The 22940-nt window shown below is 40.5% G+C and overlaps 1 protein-coding gene across 2 annotated transcripts in view; it reads right to left on the bottom strand.

Moving 5' to 3' along the window:
• The window catches only part of cltca (clathrin, heavy chain a (Hc)), a 42738-nt gene extending 20033 nt beyond the window's left edge, over positions 1-22705 (bottom strand). The window contains exons 1-7 of one of the 2 annotated variants that reach the window (XM_034204083.1): positions 22389-22705; positions 8542-8749; positions 8150-8152; positions 5329-5597; positions 4992-5153; positions 4773-4886; positions 649-822 (exon numbers count right to left, since the gene is read on the bottom strand). In XM_034204083.1, coding sequence (XP_034059974.1) covers positions 649-822; positions 4773-4886; positions 4992-5153; positions 5329-5597; positions 8150-8152; positions 8542-8749; positions 22389-22430 — 972 coding nt within the window. In that variant the 5' untranslated portion in view covers positions 22431-22705. The remainder of the gene's footprint in view (positions 1-648; positions 823-4772; positions 4887-4991; positions 5154-5328; positions 5598-8149; positions 8153-8541; positions 8750-22388) is intronic. The other variant, XM_034204084.1, reaches the window with a different exon arrangement.
• Between the last annotated feature and the right edge of the window lie 235 nt (positions 22706-22940).

Here is a 22940-nt window from a genome sequence, read left to right as displayed (position 1 = left end):
CAAGAATAAAGAAATGTATGGGGAAATCATTGTAGTAACGTTTACTTAGAATCGAGTTATAATTATTGTTTATAGCCAACCCACTCAGGACCGTTGCCTATTTTCTCTCCGATCACAGCCTCAATGCGTTTGTGTGCATGTGATGTACACACACACACACACACACTTTGCTGAGCCGCCATACAGCGAGTTTGTCACTGCTTCAGATCAGCTTTCCTCCCTTCACTCAATTATTCATGTGGTGTGTGGCCTGGCTGGAACATTATTCATTAGTTGGCTGGATCCTATTCTCCTCTCTGGTTCAACTCAAACAAAAGCAATGAGACACAACCCTCTCCCCTCTCTGTGTGAAACCCTACACCTTGGATTATTTATAATGCCTTCTGGCAAAGTCTGAGCTTGCCTGATGACAACAGACAAACAAGGAGTTGTCGTTAGTACCCCATGACAAAACTGATCGTTTACATTCATTGCCGTGTGTCAGATTTTCTGTGAATGTGATGACTGATGACAGTTCAATAATAAAGTGGTTCTGTAGTGGCTGTGTGTTAAGAGATTCATTTTTATCAGCACATTTCTACTTTGACATTAACAGAACTTTACCATAGATTTAATTTACACTTAGAAAAGCGCACGGGTCCTTCTTACCTGTCCCTTCCTGTTGACCCCGATGATTCCTGCGGTGGCCTCATGTGGAGCAGTCACAAAGATGGTCTCCCCGCTGATGCGGTTCATGTAGATGCAGGTGCCCGTCTCCAAGTCATACAAGTGAATGTAGCCATATTTGGTAATGAGGAAAACCACATCTTGCTTGGAGCTTATCTGTTTAAAAAAGAAATAGTGTCTGTAAATCACGTTATGTTAGAAAAACAACACACTCTACTCGTCTATTATGCTTTGTCAGCCTACTGATATACCCTTATCTGGGCATAGGCTGTCACTTTTCATTTGAAACTTGAACATGAGAAATAACAATTCTTTGTAATCTAATGCCCTGTTGGACATAATGTACAGTGCATAAACACAGAGGAATAAACTGAAGTACCTAAAGAAATTGCAGTGTGGTCCAACAGAGTGCATTCTTAAAACTCACTAACAGTTTGACCTTTTGACTGCCCTATTGACCTACCACTTGTTTGTTTGTAGCCTTTATTTAACCAGGTGAAGCCCCTTGAGATCAAAAGATCTCTTTTTCAAGGGTGACCTGCAGGACATTAGTTACACATGTAACATAAAAACAACAGAACAACAATAAGGATGACATACAACATAATGTACAGGGTACAGTTTACAAACTCTATTTACCAGAGGTGGGACCAAGTCATTGTTTTGCAAGTCCGAGTCAAGTCTCAAGTCTTTGCGCTCAAGTCCGAGTCAAGTCTCAAGTCAGGATGGGCAAGTTCAAGTCAAGTCCTACATTTGACAAAACGAGTCTTAAACAAGTCATTATGTGTTTTTCACCAAATGTAATGACATCGATCAACAGAATAATACTTAATAATCAAACTGCTCTTTATTAGTCACATTAATAATTTAATAATCCATTTTCTCTCTGCTGGTAAAGTAACGTGTTTTTCTAATTTAAGAGGGATCAGTAAGGTTAGGCTACCGTGACGGTTTGATTCAGAAGGAGTTTAATGTATAAGGTCCCAGATGTTAAGGTGACCAAAATGTTTATTTCCACTGTGTACAACATGTTATAAGGGACCCACAATCTATCTTTATGCAAGGGATAATGTGCAGCGAGGCGGGCTCTATGGGGAAAAGAACACCTGCATCTAGATCCCTCTGCAGGTGGTACTTTAAGTATATTTTGATGCTAATACTTTTCTACTTTTACTTGTAACATTTTGAATGCAGGACTTTTTATTGTACAGGGTTCCTGCAGGTTTCGCTAACTCAAATTTAAGACTTTTTAACACCTTTTTAAGACCACTTTGAATAGAATTTAAGACCTATTTCACGGCAATAAAGTATGAAGGAAAATGTATATAAAGAAGAAATACGTCCCATAATCACTTACAAAGTAAATGTATTCATGTTCAACATAAGAACAATGACTGAACACAACAGCGTAACAGTACAGAACTGTGTTAGCGTGTTAGACAAAAAGTGTGTATGTGTGTGCGTCTGTGTGTGCTTGAGTGTGTGTGTGTGTTAGGGCTGTGCAATTAATCATATTTTAATCGCAATTACGATTTTGGCCTGCCACAATTACGAAAACAACATAATCGGAAAAAACGATTATTTTGCTTTGCTAGGTTGTGACAGTGCACTACAACATATTTGATCTAATTCATTTTTTAGTAATGTATCATTTAATTAATTGTTGTATTGGTTTTTCAGTTGAATTATATGTTCAGGGTAATCAACAGTTAAAAAGATACTGTTCAAATTATTATCTGTTTTAAAGTTCAATAAATGGATGTTTTCAAAGTCAATGAATAATCATATTTAATAATCGTGATATTAATTATTGACCAACATAATCTTGATTATTGCCATAATCGAGCAGCCCGTGTGTGTGTGTGTGTGTGTGTGTCTCTGAGAGAGAGTGACAAGAGCTATATTCAGAGCTCTGCTGCCTTGGCTACACTATTTCATCGTTGCTGTTGTATGATTGGTGTTTAGCTGCGGTATTTAGCGTCTACAGCACCTCCGCTTTTAGGGTTGACGTAGACCCAAACTTCGCCCGGAGGTCCCCCGGTGTTGTTGCGGGAGCTGCTGCATTAGCTGCTGCTGCATTAGCTGCTGCTGCACTAGCTAACACTCCACTAGCTAACGCTACATTAGCAAAACAAACACTAATTTCTTTTGCAAAAGCTGCAGCGGGCTTCAAACACGTTCCCTCCACTGGTTTCAACCAAGCACTAAATTAGATGTTTTCCAACCAAATACGGTTGAACTTACACTTCCCCATATTTATTTGTAAGTAGATTCGAAGATAGGCTACATGAGCTGAAGCTTGGTTGCTAGGTTACTAGCTGGGTGTTCTCCAATAAGGGGCCGGGGGAAACAAAGTTAGTGATTACTGGTTCCATGTTGATTTAATTCAATACAAATTGTTGGGGGGAACTGAAAGGCTATTACCGTACTGGTTACTTTGCAGCCCGGACATTTCCCCCAAAACACATTTAGACGCTATCGCAAAATAGAAGTACCTTTCAAATCCGATAATTTTTAAGACCTTCTGAATCATATTTAAGACATTTTTAAGGCCTTAAATTCAGATTATCAAATTTAAGACTTTTTAAAACTTGTTAAGACCCCGCGGGAACCCTGATTGTAACTTTTTTTTTTTTTTTTAATTGTCTGAACTTCTCCCATCTCTGACAATAAATCCTGAGTGGTTACCAAAAAAAAACCTGCTCTGAAGGTTATTTTCATTTTACAAATCCTGCACTCAGCTTTGCTTTCTCCAATATCATTGAAAAGCAGCCAGATGCTGCTTCTTTTTTCGGTTTTCGCTCATTTCTTGACTTTTTCCGATGCGCTTGCATTTAAATCCTTCTCCCCGTCGCTCTGTGCAGCTGGCCTGTACCATTACACATGCTGTGCCCACCACACGTCTTTCACATAATGGTATGATCCTAGTGTGTCCTCGCATATGATTGGCCGCATGGTGGCCCAGCTAAATAAAGACCCGCCCCTGCCTGCAAGGATTCTCAGCAAGAGTAGGAGCGGCTGAAGATTCTGCTTTCCCCGACGGGAGTCTGCTCTTCTAGCGGCAGCTCGCGATCGGCGTGTTGGAGACCTCTGAATTAAAGTATCAAGTCACCTCAAGTCAGAAGGCTCAAGTCCAAGTCAAGTCCCGAGTCATTGGTGTTCAAGTCCAAGTCGAGTCGCAAGTCATAAAATGTGTGACTCGAGTCTGACTCGAGTCCAAGTCATGTGACTCGAGTCCACACCTCTGCTATTTACAGAGACAGGTACCATGAGTATCAAACGGCATGTCTCCCAGCTGAGTTTTAAAATGATGCAGGGGAACCAAAGTGCTCAGGTTTAAACATGTTTGCAGACTGTTCCAATTTAGTGGAGCTGCACAACTAAAAGCTTTCTTCCCTAAGACAGTCCTAGCACTTGGCACATTTAATAAAACAACATCATGAGATCTCAGGCAATACGTACTTTCAATTCGTCGAGAGATCAGATATAAAAAGGTAGTTTACCCAACATGGCTTTGTAAATGAACATGTACCAATGACTGAGCCTCCGTACAGTTAGTGAAGGCAGACCTGCCCTGGATACAGGGTACAGTGATGAGTAAGTACTTTACAGTTAGTAACAAATCTCAGGGCACTGTGATAGGCGGCATCTAACTTTTCCAGGCAATGGCCAGGTGCATTCATATAGACCAGATCACCATAAAAAGGTAAAAAGGTCACAGTGACTAGCCTTTTCCTACCACTACACAAATGAATGAAAAATGGAGGCCGACATTAGCAAGCATAGCCCTTCTGATCATATAATCAAGACGCAGAAGGAGCTAAGAAGCAGAGTGTGGAACTAGCTTGTGTTCTTCATTGCAGATAGCAAAAATACCAATAGCCTCATGGGTTTGACAACTGCCTTTGCAAGACAAAGGGTTGGTGCATTTAGGGGTATTGCAATATACCCGTTTACATTTATTTCGGTTCTCACTTAGTGTCCCTCCCGTAACGCCCTGCACACAAATTCAATTTCTAAAATAATAGATAACTTTTTTTCCAAGACAATTGTAACAGCCCTAGTATGCTGAATAGGTTGTGTTCAAATGAGTTCAAGCTAATTACCTGCATGGCCACAGGGAAGTCGTTCTGGGCTTCTGGAGGGAAGAACACATCCACTGCTTTCTTTGGAAATGGCTGGTTGCCAGTTGGTGGGGTCCCCACTTCAATGATGTGCAACTGAGTTGAAAAGAACGTCCATGAGAAACAAATGCAGGTTTTGCATTGAGAATGCCAATGAAATTACAAATATGTTTCTCTTAATATGTCATTAACACCAGTCACCTTTCCTCCAGCCTGGCCTCGGACAGCGAAGCAGAACAAAGTTGACTCCTCTGTGTTCCCCTCCATCTTGAACTGGGCAAAGCTGGCAGCATGGCCTTCGATGGGCTGGGAAACCTTTCTGTCAACGGAGTAGAGCTGCATGGCTCCAACAACCCGATTTTGCTAAAAAAAAACAGATAAAAACATATTAATATAAAACAACATGTATAAATCAGACTAGTGCACCAAATGAAAGCTACTTAGTATCTATGGTTACTTATCAATGCACATAGGTTATCGCCTGCATTCCCCCGTGACGAAGGAAGGCTTGAGCTCTAACTTACAAAACTTCATTTACCTGGGCTGAGATGCCGATGAGCAGGAGCCATTTCTGCTTGGCGTCCGTGCGGTAGTTGATGATCTGACAGCCTGCCAGGCTGGAGTGGCGGTCGAAGACTTTCACAGGCTGTGAGTCGCCCTCCATGCTCCAGTGGTAGACGGCATTATCAGTCACAAGTGCGACTGTGTTAAGGGAGATCCACTTCCAGAAGGTAACATCGTCCGTCATGGTGTGCGCCTTCATCTTGCTCTTCATCTCGATGTTGAAGATCTGAAGGGTTTTGGAGGCTAGAAGTGGGAGAAAGGGGGCAGGAACCAAGCCCCGGAATAATTTTATAGTCTCGGACCAGTGTGTCCAAACAAGAACATTTACAGGTAACACCAAATGTAATTAGAGAGCGAGAGAGAGATTCAGATTTAAGATATTGGTAGTCAAGCAACAACGCCATGACTGATAGAAAGGGGATGCCATACATGCTGTAGTCGGAAATTGTGTTTTATCTGAAGTGTAGTGAGACAACTGTGCACATTATAAATTGTAAGGACAAAATAACAGAACTACACAGCAGTCTAATGCCTCTAGAATTGTATATAAATAAATAAATAAAATAAGCGTTGTGAGGGAAGTTGTTTTCAATTCTCATTAACTTAAACAATCTACTAGAGAAAAAACTGAGACAAAATATGTACAGGTGCTCCCAGCTGTCGGAGATTGTGAATGAATACATGCTTACCTCTTTTCTTAGCATAATAGTCATTATAAATTAAGAACATAAAGAAAAATAACGGAGTATTTAACAAAACTGACCACAGTTCTTTTAAGAGGTAAATGTACTCAGTGTATGTCATGTATTGTTATATCCGACTACGTGGCCCTCCCCATCAAATGAAGAGCCTTAATTGAGAGGAACAAAGCAGAAAGAGGGTCGAAGCGAAAAAAACTAACAATTCACAAAGAAGGCAAACACATCTGCGTCCGAGTCAAATATATAAGGGTGGAATACTACAAAAGTACGACAAATACAGGCACAACTACAGGAGAAGGTGAATTTAAGTAAGAGACTTTTGGACAAGAGTTGCAGGAAAGGTTTCCAATAGTGGTTATGGTTGGTTTTCTACAATTAGAGTTATGATCAGAGATTGTCCTGATAACAGATCATGTTAACTGAAAAAAGGTTCACTCACCTGAATGTTGTGTTTATTAGTTAGGGTTAACTTAGTGGGCTAAAGCTTTATTACGAAGCAGTGTGACTTCCTTGTTTGCTCATTATTCACTACTCATTACCAAAGTGAGAAAAGGCAAAAGAATCAATGCACAGCACAACGGCCAAGATCATTGTGCACCACTAAGCCATGGGATCAGAGTACAAAAGGCGGTGTGGCGAATGGATCACTTGCAGCAGCCACATTTCAAAGAGCAAGCAGAGGGATTTTTTATTGAATTATGATCAGCTGTTGGGAGGTGGGGGTGTGTGCATTGTGTTCGTCCTTCGGGAATGGTTACATGAAAAGGTTAGGGCTCGGTACTGTGTCACATGACGCGGTCGGCTGATAAGCATCATTATGGTAGACTGAGCAGGGAAGACAGTGGGGGTAGAAAGGGGGAGGAAGAGTCTACACTGTTGTGACCCTACGCTGCATAATGAGTGCGGAAAGACAGGTAGACAAAATGAATCTGCAGCTCTCCGTATACTGTTAAGCTACTTCAATCATTTTAAACTAACGCTTAAATTGAAGAGGACCAGTTTAAAATAATGTACACCGTCACATCTGGAAAGTTATGTTGCCAACAACCCAACAAAGATGGCATCCTACCATTTATTACCTCCTCATCCTCATTGTTAGGAGTCCTTCACAATTATACAAGTCAAATGAGCTGGGGTCAATTATCTGGTCATGTTATGCCCTAATGGTCCTTTGAAATGATCACAATAATGTCACTTTACCAAAGGGCCCCTAGATATCAATATGTATATATATAAAAGGCTGAGAGCTGAACACAGATGGCCACACAAGGCTGTTGGATCAGAAAGTGCTCCTTAACTCTTCTTGTCACACCCTGACAAGAAAGCCTCACAGGTTATTATCCAAAATCTCTTCTTGACCCAGTTCACTCCTCATCTGGGACTACTTATAGTACTGATAGAAGACATCCCATCAGGAACTTGTCAAATCAAATCATATATCTGATTCCATTAGATTTCATGCAAAGGTTAAAAGTCTACACTCTTTGATAGTTGGAGCATACTAATCTTCAGTCCTTGGTATAGAGAGAACCACAAGTTGGTCAAAAGTTGCTAAAGGAATTAACAAATATTAAACACGTGGGAAACAAGTGAACAGGTTTGGGTAATTACCACTTCACACAGATGGAAGAAGACATAGGTTTTAAATGAAAATTGAAAAGAAATGTGGATTTCAAATGTAATTATGTTGCCCATGGAATAACCACGTGTAAAACAGGTTCTTAATCACTTATACATGTAATAGAAATGATGGAATGCCAGCAAGCTATAATGCTGTGAAAGCCAAATCCTGTTTACGAAGAAATATTTCTATTGGCCTAGATGTGGGACAAGGTCCAAACAAATACACAACAGTGGGTTCAGATGCATGTCAAATGTGAAAAGCTAGGCCATTTACATACAAGCTTTAAGAGCTTTCTATTAGAACCCGAGTGTCCAATGGTGAATAAAGTCATGTCAGATGTAATCAATATAGTCTGCATGCCTTATTTGTGAAATAAAGAAGGTAATGCTGGATAGAATGCTTTTATAAATACCGTCTTAACTTAAAACAGGATTTGACTTTCACAATGTAGTAGTTAAATTTCAACTCACCGTCTGCAAATACATAAGAAAGCAGTAAAGGAAAAAAAAAGAACATAGAAAAGACAAAAACAAAAAAAATGTCAAAGCAATTATGGATGCTGGACAAAAAGAATAAAAATATGCTACTTTGAATTTTTACTTTGAAAAAAACATACATGTCTGCCAATAAAAACTTCTTTACAATGGAACACTAAAGTAGCTAAATGTGTATGGACATCAATAGATGAAATGGTTTATAAATACTCTTAATTAATAAACGGATAATGTCACTATATCGAGCAAACATGTCATAACTGAAAGCTGCAGGCTGTGTTTATTAAAATAAAACACTGAAATAATACTATGTTGTTTCCACTGATTAAGAGAAATGTGACTTCTGCAATGCCAATAGACTGTCTTACCTTTAAGTGCAATGACTTTGCTGGCTGGATTCATAATGGCGCTGTCGGCGGAGATGGGCCTGCGGATGGGGGTGTTGGGGTCTGCCATGTCGATGATCACCACCTGAGACTGCTCGCCCACTTTCTCCCGGATACAGATGAACTTATCCGACTCCATGGTCAGGGTGCTGAAGCCTATGTTGGCCGGATTGATCCCTAAATTTTGGAGCTAAGACAAAAAAGGGGAAAAGGTTAGGTTGAACAGAATAAGCCACAAAAGGTAACGTTGCAAAGAATGCCGTCAAAATATTTATATCATATTCTTCTTGCCAAGACAAGGAATGACAAGAGTATGCATTATATTTTTATTTAAATGCAATATTTGCCAAGATATGTCTGGGAATGAGGTGGAAAAAAAGACGTACTGGTGAGATGATAGTAATTTCCGAGTAACTTAGTAAACAATTTGTACACAGAAATTATGATTTTTAAGAGTGGAAACATTCAATTGCCTGGGGCTGACCCAACAACAACAACAACAACAACAGTGTCAAATAAGGACGCTTGAGTCTGTGGTCAGCTGCTTTGCACTAACACAGCCAGCGGATGAGGTCATGAAGTTTAGCAGCACTGAGCAGCAGCCCTTTGGACACATGGAGCTGCTCACAGTGGTTACAGAGCTGGGTCTGGGTGGAGGGGCTAATCCAACGCCAAGTTCTCAAAGCGTGGGCCAGACACCGTAGTCTGGATACCAGCAGCTGAACAACTTTCTGCATTAGGCAAAAAGGACTAACATTGCATATAGACCATTTTAAACAGCTAACCGCCATCACCTAAATTGAACCATCCAACAAATGTACACCACAGTTGGGCAGTGTGACCTCAGTTTCCCTGACTTCCCTGGTGTCCCAGCAGAACAAACAATGTAATGCAGGACATAAAGAGATGTAACCTGCATGAAAGCAAAAGCCTGAAGCTCTGGGTAAAATGCTTAGCAGCACGTAACACCAGCGAGCTCTACGGCCCTGTTTAAGGCTGGAAACAGGGCATCCTGCCTCACACAAACCCTGACACAGCACTGCCTAGCAAGGCAGTGCCAAAACAGCTCTGGGCAGGAATGTCAGCACTTTAGCAGCAGCACAAACCATGTATCAATGGTTCCAATTTTAAAAGAAACCACAGCAAACCAGATTTAACAATAACAATGAACATGGTTATTGAAAAAAATGAATAGTTAGTTACACAATCAGAGGTTCAGTGTGTCAATACCTTCAATTTGAAAAAGCAGCTGTAAAGTTAACCCAGGACAGAGGAAATGAAACTACTAAAATCATGTCTAATAGACCATGTTCGCTGTTGCAACTTCCTGTATTTTTGCAACCTATCTGAAATATTACACAGTTGTACAAATGATGCACAACTACTAAAGCTATCTGGATTCCCAAAATCCTTTGGAGAAATTGCATTGGTTTTTGTCGAAGGAACCGGAAGTGGTAAAATGCCAACTAACTTAAGGGTTTTAGGATGCGTCACTGTGGCACTCTATTGAGACATCCTATTAGAAGGAAATGCTAAATTGACACTTATGTGCGGTGTTCTGTATTTGAATGGCACACTTTCATAAGCAGATTCCCAATTTCTCCCCACCTTATTTAAAATGTTAGTTTTATGAACACATACTGGATGAAAAAGCAGCCGCTTGCCAGACACAGCCTCAATTTACCCAGGTTTAGAGAGGGCCGTTCAATTTCAAGGCCGGGTTGGGACAAAAACTGGCAACACGGTCAACCATTTGCCATAGTCATGCAAGAGCCCTAATCAGCAAACAGAAACCACAGTTCCAGGAATTGCACAACGAAAATTGGAACACCTTTTATCAATGACAGGACACACCCTCCCCTCAGCCAGCCCCACCCACATTCTTTCAGAAGTGTGTAACCTGGTTCCATCTCAATGACACTGTGAGAACAGACCTAACAGAACAAGTGTTACTACTAGCTATGAGGAAAGAACTGACTGGAAAGCAAACTGTCTGTGGAAAGCTTTCACCACAGTCCTTCATGTTTATTACTTAGGAGGGAGACATCGTACAATAACGTCATTGTAGCTTCAGTGCCTCTTATCTGTGCCATTGTACACTACAGAAGCCCCGTTTACTAACCCAACATTTATTCAAGCCCCAGACAAAGGTAAAAGCGCTCGAGAGAGAATTTAGTTTGAAATGGAATACATCTTATTTTACTTCTAAAAAGCAAGCTGGTAACAGTTTCAGTTTTCTTTATCACTATCACTTTAAGAACTGCCTTGAAAGTGACTTACAAACATGGAGTAAAATCAAGAGCAGTCTCTTTTGTAACAATTCAGAAGATCCCACGAAGAAGCTATGAGATTTTGTGAATAACCATTTGACTTTAAATCGTCTCTCTAATCTCTGTAAAACAGACTGGGGTATGTCTACGTACTACGCAAAAGAGGGTTATCCAGTTAAATTACACAACCGCTTTCTAGAAAAATGTCCGTGATCTCTCTCCCTCACCCTACCATCTATTCTGGGAGCAGTAGGAAGCACTTTCATTCACAATGAAAAAGCATTCACTAAACAGGAAGAAGGGTAGGGCCCTAATCACAATGAATAAGTAACTGTAAGAAAAACTAAACAGACAGATGTTGCACTGATGGGAGAGTGACCATCACACTACAGTTTGATCTGTGACACTGGTTCCCTATGAAAACCTTCAAGTCAAACCCTGCTGTGGGCTAACACTGCCGTGACATCAATAAGCAGGAATTTGGGTGAAAGCAGGTCAAACCAGTGGAGCTAAAAACAATGTGGAAAATCATTTAGTCATCTAGTCTAGCCTGCCCCGGCCTTGGGGCTGCTGCTTTTAGCTCAGCCATCAGCACAAGTTTCTTGGACAGATGCCAGTCCAAAAGTTTTAAATCCATCAACAGTGAATTAACAAAAGTGTAGCGAAAGAAGAGCAGAGGGGAGACCGGACAGCAATCTGAGGGAAAACACTAGCACAGTGGAACCAAACTTTTCTCCTTGGAGGGCAACAAAACAAACTTAATGGAGGCCCTCAAGCCATAAGCAAGCACCTATTGTACTGTATTGATAGGAAGTAAAATGGTACAGGTATAATTGATGGCACGGGTTGAGAAAGAATCGGAGCTAATGTTGCAGAGATTAGGCCAGCTAGCCGGTGCATTGGCAGCAACAAATTGCCAGCAAGAGACATACTGATTCAAGATTACAGTATGAATTACTATCATTAAGGCCTTGAAAAACCCTTAGCTCAGCTTCTCTATTCTAATCACTTTCATAACTGACATAGCCTGACAAGGCTTGCCCTAAATAAGTGTCTTTGCAAAGCAAGAGAAAGGAAAGTTGCCATTCAAATAAGTAAATAAATTAACAGCCTTGTTTAAAGCTCCTGGATATGGCTACAAAATCCAACAAAATTTAAACTTAAAGAGCAACTTGCAGGTTTTTTTTTTACTACATTTATGCTTAACCTTACCTGAAAATTACAATTAAAAAAGTTAATGCAGGATTCGATATGTTTTACGAGACATAAGGGCAGGAATTCAGAGGGAAAGGAGCCGTTTTGAGCTCTGCTACTAAAAACTGCTTTTTTTAAACGTTATACGTCAAACGCGTCATATTACGTCACATGGGGAGCAACTTTCTCGGACTCGTTCTCTGCCCAATCCGCGGTAGTAGTTGGTAGGTTTGAGCGGTTGTGATTTAGTGAGCTGGTATTTTTTCGGTAATTTTACATTGCATTTCACCATTTGTAATCATGGTGAGCTTGTGTTTGTACAGGTTTCACAAACTCCAGCCTGTCAGGACATCGAGTCCACAGTTTCCCTCACAGGAAAAGGACCGGAGCTAGCTTTCGTTCCTGGGTGCATCCACCTTCCTGCAGCACATACTCTCCACAGCTGAAGCCTATCAAACAAAACGTTTATCAGGAAACCGTATTACATCCCTCTCCCCCCCTTCGCTCCTCTCTCTCTCCCCTCCGGTACACAGCGCCGTAAGACGTAGTGTGGAGTTGCATTAGGTAACGTGAGATACGGCTGATACTTGTGCATTAGTTTCTGTTATGGATCAGTATCAACAGTCCTGCCAGTAACGTTACTATATTATCAATACTACTTTAGTTATAGCCTGATATATGATAGCTAACTTGTTGCGATGTGACTGACGTTAGACAACATTAACTGTAGCTAACGTCAGTCACTCACAAGACAGCTGTGGTGTGAGGAGAACTCCACTGGTTCTCCTCACACCTCAGCTCAATTTCTCTCCGATGGCCGTTACTTCTTCTAATCCTTGGCTGCTCCTGGTCTCTTGGACGCCTAGCAGGCTCATAATTAAGGTTGTGGTCCGTCATATGCATACGAATATACATTTTCAACCTGTTCCGTGTCAAAACTATCATTGTGATCCATGTTTATTCATACGTTAGACCGGCCGCTCTCCCTCATGTGACGTCACACGCGGGTGGTCTTTTTTTATGCGGAAGTCAAAATGTCTTACAAAAACGATGCCAGATGTCACTGTAGTGTATATTTGTTTGAAAATCTAGTGTATACATCATTTTCCTACACATTTATTCACTGGGGGTTCTAACCTGCAAGTTGCTGTTTAAATAATATATGATGAAGTCCTACTCCTGGTTAATGACAACAATCAATACGTTAATTATCCAGATTTTCCAGTGTCAGGAAATAAGTGCTCTTTTTTGCTAACTCAGTGGATTTTTTACTGAAGATTTACCACAAGTCAGTCAGGTTAACACGATCATCTACAACTGCCTGCAGGAATCAGTTGACATACAGCAAGCCACAGCTACTGATAAAGAATGTCCGAGTTGACACTTTTGTACAGCATGTTATCAAAGTCTCATGAAATGTAAAAAGTTGCTAAGAGATAAAGACAGAAGCTGTGACACAACAACACTGCTGGATATGACGGTGTAAACCACATCAAATACTTTTGTCGTTGAAACCAGAAAAAAGTAAAGTGCCCAAAGCAAGTATTGTACATTCTTAAAATCTTAGTTTTTCCACTTGTTTATGCAAGCTTTAGCAAAAATAATTGGTTTGGAAAGAGACGTCAACATATATGCTACTCTCTAGCTCAGGGGTCTCCAACCTTTTTTAGGATGAGAGCTACTTTCAAAAAATAAAACAAGTCGTGAGCTACTTTTGCTCCTTTTGTTTTGTTTTTTGCAGTGTATATATTTAGCACATTGTAACATTATTATATACTTACCTTTAACCTTTGTGTGCTGTTTGGGTCTGTGGGACCCGTTTTCAGTGTTTACTAAAAGAAAATGTGTTCAATTTAATTATTTTAACCTGCTTTATTTGGGGGTGGACCTCACATCCTCTAGGGCAGTGGTTCCCAAACGGTGTGCCGTGAGGCAAGTCCGGGTGTGCCGTGAGATTTTGTGACAACCATACGTTATTATTGCAATATACAACTACACAAAAATAATTATTTAATTGACTATATCAGTACTTTGTAGGTTTATATGTACGTAATCTGCGCGACTTGCGCGTCCACATCTCCACGTGCAGTGCTGCACAAACATGGCTGAGTCAGCGATAACTCGAGGGGTGGAGGTATGCCCATTACTTTGAGTTTGTCCGAAGAATAGACAGGAATGTGACGGTGAGGTGCAAACTGTGTCCAGGCCAGAAGCTGTTATCCACTGCTGGAAACACCACGTGGTCAAACCTCAACAAGCACCTGCAAAGAACACATGCTAAGGTGAAGCTACCGCACAGCTATTTGTTGTTTGTTGATATCACGTAGTCTGTTCTTCTTCTCTGTCTTCCGGTTGTTGTCCGTTTTGAATGACAAATACACACTACCGCCGCCTGCTGGTAAGGAAAGTTATTGCCACTCACGCATGCGCAGTTCGTACGTGCTCGGCGAGTAAAGTAACGAGTAAAGTAACGAGTTACTTTATGTAGTAACGAAGTAGTGTAATATATTACTTTTTTTAAAGTAATATGTAATATATTACCTTTTTTTAGTAACGACCCCATCTCTGGAGTTGGCGTTCTCTACTCTGGTTTACATGAAGAACAACAGGAGGTCACGGCTCTCTGTTGAACAGGACTTGCGAGTGGCCCTCTCCTCAGCGCCCCGACAGGCACATGTATCTCACTAATTTGTCGGCAAAAATATTTACAATAGCACATGTTTCAATGCTGATTGCTGAAATGTTACATTTATAATTTGTAGTTCAGGACCATGGACAATGCAGCTTCCTTGCATTGACAGTTCTCTGTGCTGAATTTCTGCTGAGTTTCTTTTGCCTCATTTTTTATTGTGTGACCTGTCTGGTTTAAATGAGTGTTGCTGCTTTGATGAAGCCTAATTTGATAAAGTTTCAAATTAATTTCTGAAATATTTCGTTAATAAATATTTCATGAGTAATATAGTTGTCTTTGTCAGATTTTATTTTGCATTAGTAAATAATTATGCACATTTACAGATATTTTACATGATATGAGTGATAACACGTGTTATAAGGGCTATTTTGCACAATAGGTGTGCCTTGAGATTTTTACTTGTCCTTTGGTGTGCCTTGGGCACAACAAGTTTGGGAACCACTGCTCTAGGACATCCAACCTTTATTGTGGACCGGCAGATACGTTAAAAAAAAATCGGGGGTTGGGAACCCCTGCTCTAGGGGGTCCGGGGACATGTACCCCTGGGAAGATTTTTTTTTTTTAAATGTTGAAGTTAAATTCCTCAATCTGGTGCACTTTGAGCACAACATGAATGTATGGATACAGCTCCAAACACTCATATGAAAGGGAGCTGTATACTTTTCAATAATCCAAACATCTTTAGAATATGATCACAACCAAAACAATTCATTTAAACTTGTTTATTCTTATCTTATGTTACCTAGTTAGCATTCTTTCTTTTTATTTATGCATATTCACTAATCACTCCCCTTTTTACTGTCCTATAGTACACATTGGAATGATTTCTTACTTTATTTTTTACAACTATATTAAATAGATAAAGGTGTGCTCTCTGTCTCTCCCTAGCTCTCTCTCTCGCTCAGTCACAGAGGCTGTGTGCTCCTCCGTGGCGATGACGGCTTGTGTTAAAAAATAGTAATAAACATATTTGTAAAGTGGGGGGACACAAACAGGATTTTAAAAAGTGGGGAGGACATGTCCCCCCTGTCCCCAGTGGAAATTACGCCACAATGCGTGTGTGTGTGCGTCAAGTGCAATAAATATATATCAGGGCTCGACATTAACGACTGCCCGATGGCCCGGGGTCATCTAGTATTTAGCTCGGGCAATGAAGCCTCACCTACTGGTTTCCCGATCGGGCAATCTATTATACCAGTATCATGCAGCTCGCGGATCCAGTGATGAGTGACCCGACAGTAAAACTAAACATATCTATAACTAGTTTAGGTAGTTTGAGAGGTAATTAAAATAGCTAAGTGTGATTTTCTAACCTGAAGTGTGTGTTTTGTCCGCTCACCGCTGCATGTGATCATGCAGAGCTGCGTGTCGACTCGTCAGCAGCAGCTGATCTCTCTCTCCCGTCAGATTAGACTTCACTCGCGTTTATGTCCATATCGATCAGATCCAGCTAGTTCTAGCTAATGATATGACTACCTGCTTATTAAAAGACACCTAAACAATAAGTGTCGGTATGCAACCGGATGAGGCCACAAAGTATAGCGCAGCATTATGCATTTGTTTACATGCCCACCGGAACCCAGAGGCATTACCAACAGATCAACGCACAATCAACCCATACAGGACATCTCTTTCTCCACATTACGTGTTAGACATTAGAATGGACTATTCTTGTCTGTCACATACTCTTCTTGTCTGTCACATAAGTGGCGCAACTGAAGCGGTATTGCGCTAAAGGGAAATTATTTTGACCGGACATTTTGAACGGAGAGATTTAGATATGCCGGCTAACGGGAACTCTGACGTCGCCATTTTGTGTGCTTCGCGGATGCGCTCGGCTTCTCTCGACTGCTGCTCGGGTCTGCTCGGTCAGCTTCCGGATGAGGAGGCATTCGTTCGACCAACTTACAGTAGATAACATTACAAACATTTTTAACAGGGGCCATAATAGTGTAAATAATGTTTGTTTTGGCAGTTATAACTGAATGTAATGTTTTCTACTTTTTTTACATCTGACACTTTACATCTGGGAAGGCAAATGCCTTCCCAGATGTAAAGTGTATTTCTTATAGCTATGCAGGGAATGCAAGCGAGCAAACACAAACAAGAACAAACAAGTGAAATGAAGAATAAAATTGAACAATATAATATTGTGGTGGTTCATCTTATAATTCAGTCTAGAGAATGCACCAGACAGCATCTAAGACCTGCACACATCTAAATGTTCTAGGAGGACGGAGGCCCCCCAAACCCTTCGTGCGTCATTTCGTCGTTCGTCCGCGCGCATTTTTCAGAGCAATCTCTATTGGGCTCAGGGCCATCTGTAAATTAGCTTAGATGGCCCAAAATCCTTAATGTCATGCACTGTATGCAAGTCGCAACACTTGAGTAAAGCTCTGCCCCTTATGTGTTGTATAGGCTGGCACGACTAGGCTGTTCAATGGGGCTGATGTGTTGTGTAGATTCTGCCAGAAGGAAAATCACGGTCACACTCCTTATGAAGCGGTGAGCTGCTGCTCCACATTGCTTTTCTTCCCGACTGCAACGCTGGTCCCGCAAATCAAGCAAGAACGTGATTGGTTGATATTCATTGTGGGGGTGGGGGGAGGAAGGGTGTTAGATAGATATAGAGTTGTAGTAAGTAGATAGAGTTCGCTATGATTGAGGTTTCGTTTATGCATAGGGTAGATTCTTTTAATTACATTTCCTTTTTTGTTTTGTGTATTTTTTACATTTTGCATTTGCTTAGCGAGCTATTTATTGAGGGCTTGCAAGCTACCGGTAGCTCGCGATCGACATGTTGGAGACCACTGCTCTAAAAGATTTAAGGCAATTGCAACAAAGAAGGAGTACTAACATTGAGTTAGAATTTAAATACAATTATTTGAAAATATGTTTCTATTGCATGGGGAGCTTTAGCACAGAGCTTTACTGCAACAGGTGCAATAACAGGCATACATTTCAAGGTCCCAAAATCCCCAAACATTTGTATGCAACTCTTAACCAATACATATAACTGAGACATCATGATGCAGTCCAAGAGAAGATGTTTTCTTGCTCAGTTAAGCTGATTAATAGCAAACAGTCATTCAGTGAAGAGGACACTTTGCTCTCTAGTAAGACAGCTAATGCAAAATTCCCATTCAAAGCCATACACAATTGCGCTTCGGACTTTCACACAGAAAAGGAATCCACCAGCAGATTTGAACTATTCCTAAAGACCCCAATGGAGCCCCATCTGTGTATGTAACCTGTATGCTCTTCCTTCAAAAAGGAAAGCAACATCTTGCTCAGCAGAAAAAAAGCCTTGTGTGTGCCTGGCACATGTAAAGTTCAAGGCAGGGCAGGGAAGGATGTGCTATGTAATGTGCTGAGGCTTGCAGCACTGCACTGCTCCACAACAGGAAACCAGGGACCCATTGTCTAACGGGACTGAAACAACAGGCCTGCAGAGTGCTGCCTCCTCCAGTACCATGTGACACTGGTGCGCGACATGTGACCAGCCCAGGGGTGAGGAGCAAGAGGGCTGCCTCTACTGTAGATAGAGAGAAGTAGGGGCAGAGAAGGAAGGAATGCATGCATTTCTGGACATCATCCATCTTCCCTCCAGGCCAGTTCTGCTGAGCTGGTTTTGTGATTGCCGTTTCCTTTTTCTCACAAATACACACTTTATCTTACATTTAGACAGTGCTGCACAATGTCAAGTGTTCAGCAGATTTGTATCCTCACCTGCCTGTCACAGGATGTCAGCTGCTCAGTTACTAGCACAGTTCAAAGTGCAACATGCACACCCTGAAAGATGATTTTTAAAGAGCATGGCAACACAAAATATTGCCCTTCCCATACGGCAAACATTGGGGATGTAATTATAAAGATATGTGGATCAAAAATATTAAATGTACTATCAATCACCAATGCAAATATATCTGAATTATATGTGCAAACATCTAATTTAAAACAATAAGCTGGATAAATCAAACAACCAATTACACTTATTTTACATTCCTTCATTAGCATTCTGGGAAAAAACTAAGTTCTTGGATCTGGGGTAGATGTTTACAATAGAAAGTTAGGATTCTCGTTTCAATGTTTGCCTTTGTTCACTCTTCCAAAAGTGTTGATAACTTTGGGACCTTTAAACCTGCACGACAAAGCCCACTTAACAAAAAGGTTCTTGGTGGGTGGTTTAGCAGGGATTTAAACAAGGCCATATTGTGTAAGCAGATTATTTGTACGCTTCCAAAATATTAACATCTGCAGTCAAAATAAATGAACGGTAACATATCATTATGAATATGCATGTGAAATAATGTGCTGCACCAACACACTGTTTGATCAACTTGGGATTTCCCATCCGCTGTGCCTATTTGTCACAGAGAATGAAACCTGGCATGACAAACCCTGCTTACTAAATAATATATGCAAGGAAGCCTTTGTCAACAAAGGATGGGAATGATGTTGTCATTACAGAAACAGGATCAAGAGCCATTTTTAATTATTACTGACAGAAAACTCCTAGGTAGGGATGGGCCCGTGAGACCAGTCTTTAAATGATACTGGTTCTGATTGATCATAACTGTGGGCGCATCGATTGTCGTCTGAAAGTCACTCATTCATATATATATAGTTTGCTAGAATAAGTGCCAAACCTAGAGCACATGAGAGTGCATGTCTTTGAAAGATCTTGAGCCCTAAGTTATAGTTATTTTACACATGACACTTGTCCAATCAAAGTTATTTAACTAAAGTCTGCACTAAACTATATAAATGGATGATATATAAAAATGCAAGCTATGCAAGTTGGCCGGATGACAGAGGACACACAATTGCAAGGTTTGAAGGAAGAGGAGGGGGGGGGAGAGAGACAGAGCAGAGACCAAGGTAAACGCTTGCTTTAAATCTGTCCTAGAAAATGCCCTGCTGGTTCTATTAACTCCCTATAGCCCTATATGAGAATAATGTGTGGAAACCCATAATTTTATGTAAAGCAATGGGATAGAAGAAACAATAAATCAACATATTTGACGATTAGTATGACAACTGAGAAGTATAATATTTTGATCTGATACATGTATGACAATTTTCCCTGATTACAATTCAATGGACACTAAAGTTATCAACCAGCATTTGATACTTGTAAATATATATTGAGAGCAAACTCAAAAAAGTGTCTGTTGATCTCGAAATCAGTCTCAACTTACAGTAATGGTGGTAAAGCAAGCTTAGTTGGAGAAAAAAAGCTGAAGTTGATCTGCTGAGCATGCATGCTGTAGAAGTTGTGCTTATGGCTGCTTTGGTGCCGTCAAGAGGCTGCTCTCTCCAGAGTCCTGTTACTCAATAAGCTAGAATACTATCTGGGTGCTCTTGTGGGGAGCATACAGCATCTTATAATACTCGACAACTCCTGCTCATTAACAAGATTAATAGACAACTTCTACAGGCAAACCAATCAAAATGTTACAAATCAAACTCTAACCAATGTGTTATTGTGAGAATTCATCCTGACACAGATTTAAGGTCATGCGACCCAGTTTTAATATTCTGCATGATCTGCTGGAGTGTAAAACATGCATGAAACGGCGTATGCAGGTCATGCATTAGTGATAGTTGGTGGAGATCTATTGGGAGTTGATTAGGCACACACAATGACCTTGTGACGTGCCAATGACACAAATCAGTGCAAGTACACAGTTGAATAAAATGCAAGAATCTATTGCATTGTAATGCAGAAAATGTAGGCATATAATTAAATAAATCATAACAAGTATAAATGACAAAAACCTACTTGAATTTCCATGTGAAATACAGAGGTTCTTCTTGAAATCTTATAAAAAGGTACCATTATGATTTTACTACAAATGTGTGATGTCAGGACAGGATTTTAAAAGCCATTCCCTTGGCTAAATATAAATATGACTTTATTCCACAGTACCCACAGCAATTTACCACTTCTGTAATGCTCTCACTTTCCACTCCTACAATCAAGAGAGCTTGACAAAAGGAATAAAGAAAAACATTCCATTATCATTTCAATGTAACTGTACACACAAAAGACCCTAGCAGAGCTTTTTAAAACTCTTCATACAATCTTTTGTGAAAATCCAACTTATTAACTCATCAGCTGTAGTCACATAACTAACATGTCTTTTATATGTTGCACTGTGCTGCACAGTGTCTTGGAAAATTGTTTTAAAAATAATTGTTGTACATGTCCTTAGTTTGAACATCATCAACGGAAGCACCTGCCTGCTGTGAAAAAACAGATAGTTTTATAGTAGCAGGAATGAATATTAAGACCTGGAGGCCTAGTGCCATATGCACTCTGCTGAGCTGTCACTGACCAAGATACTGAGTCACAATTTACCCCAACGGTAGTGACCCTGACCTCTGACCTCACATCATAGAGCCGTGCCAAAACAGTTTTTATTACTAAGTGTTGAGCAAAGACAAATTCTTAGAAATTAAGGGCAAATAAATTGTCTACTTCTAGAGAATTTGTCCTAAAGCTGTTCGGGATAAGACAACAAATAAAAAGACTAAACAGAACAATGATTTTCTAGAAGCCATAATAGAGGGATCACATTTCCCATCTAAGGTTCGACAGCAACACCAAAAGTCACTATAATTTATTCATTGCATGTTGAAAGTCAGCACTCCAGACTGATCCTATAAGCCTGGAGAGCCATGAATGTTTCCACTTCCTCAACCTGACCTACTGGCAATTGTATTGGGGTTATAGTAAAGGTGTGGCCATTTAAACCAAGGAGCAAGCTCAGTTCATATAGTAGAAACCACCTGTTTTCCTTGAGTTACAAAACTGTGTAATATCAGCTTCATTACTACCATACCAGGGCAGAGTTGACCTAACACACAGCAGGAGCAGAGATCCACAGAAACAAAAGTCATTCTCGGTGAATACTTGATCCACAGCCAACTTTGACAAAGTCATTCAACACGGGGAAACCGATAGCTATCGGACAAGCAAACACATCACATGACGATTTCTACAACCTGCCAACGTGATTATCCTCCTGATGTCGGATAATCACTTTGAAAATTATAGAACAGTGAGTTATTAAAATATGTAAACGACACACAACTACATTTAATATAAAAATGTCATATAGCTGTCACTTTGTTGTGGCAAGCATTATTCCTAATGTAGTTCAACCATGTCAGTACATGTGATAATAATCATTAATAACTGTAAAGGTATTGCTCTAACATCCATCAATGTTGCAGGATTGGCAATTCCCAGTTGTACTAAAGCAGTGTGTAACGTTAATCTCAGAAAACGAACACTTTTCTGAGAATGAGTTCATGGCCGATATAACTTAACATTACAAGAAAAGGCTAGGAAAACGCAACTTGTCTAATAACGACTTTGTTGTACATTGTGCATGTACAATCTGTATGTGTATTACATACGTTCATAGTTTATATACCGAATTAGGGTGGCTCGTCAAACTGTTAGCAAGAAGGCTAGATGCTAACTAAGATAAACGTCATCCACCCTGCCAAGCTAGTTAGCATAGCTCGCATTAGCTAAGTCAGCTTGTTAGCTATGCTTAACTTGTGTTTTGGAAGTCTCTGGAGCCGCTAAGTATCTCGCGGTGATTAAGGCTGAAAGACAAACTGTATCTTATAATTTAACCTTTCATTCACACACATACCTGCAGGTGCTCCTGAAAGCGAATAGGCAGTATCTGAGCCATGGCGGTTCCTCTCTCACTCTCCTCCGGTTTCTACTAATGCTAACAAACTACGGCGTCTTCTCTCTGATCCTAGCCGGACAGCCAGGGGGGCGCTAGTCTAAAGTCCAAATGAAAAAAAAATCTAAACCTGGTGTCAACCGTGCTGTCGGTGTGGTGCTACTTTCTTTATTCGTCCCTCAACTGTTTACTTGCGGGCTTCCCCTGGCTAACAACTGACTGCCGCTACACCGACTCCTTGGACCTGCAATGGCGGTGGAGGTTGGTCTGCAGAGAAAACATCCCGGAAATGGAAGTCCACTCAATGAGGCGGATGAATATGGAGCTACACTTATTTTAAAGTGCACCATGGCGTTTATAATGACTATTTCTTTGATACATTCAATCATATTTATCGATCATTTGTTATTATAGTTGGGACATAAAACAGCGGCACCTGACTTAGACATACAATAAATAAAAATACATCTTAAAGTGGAACTACTTCTTTCTATTCGCCCTTTGATTTTTGCC

The sequence above is a fragment of the Gymnodraco acuticeps genome, unplaced genomic scaffold (assembly GCF_902827175.1).
Source record: "Gymnodraco acuticeps unplaced genomic scaffold, fGymAcu1.1, whole genome shotgun sequence".
NCBI classification, from domain to species: Eukaryota; Metazoa; Chordata; class Actinopteri; order Perciformes; family Bathydraconidae; genus Gymnodraco; species Gymnodraco acuticeps.
The sequence above is the reverse complement of the archived record's forward strand: the minus strand, read 5'-3'. Positions and strand labels throughout refer to the sequence as shown.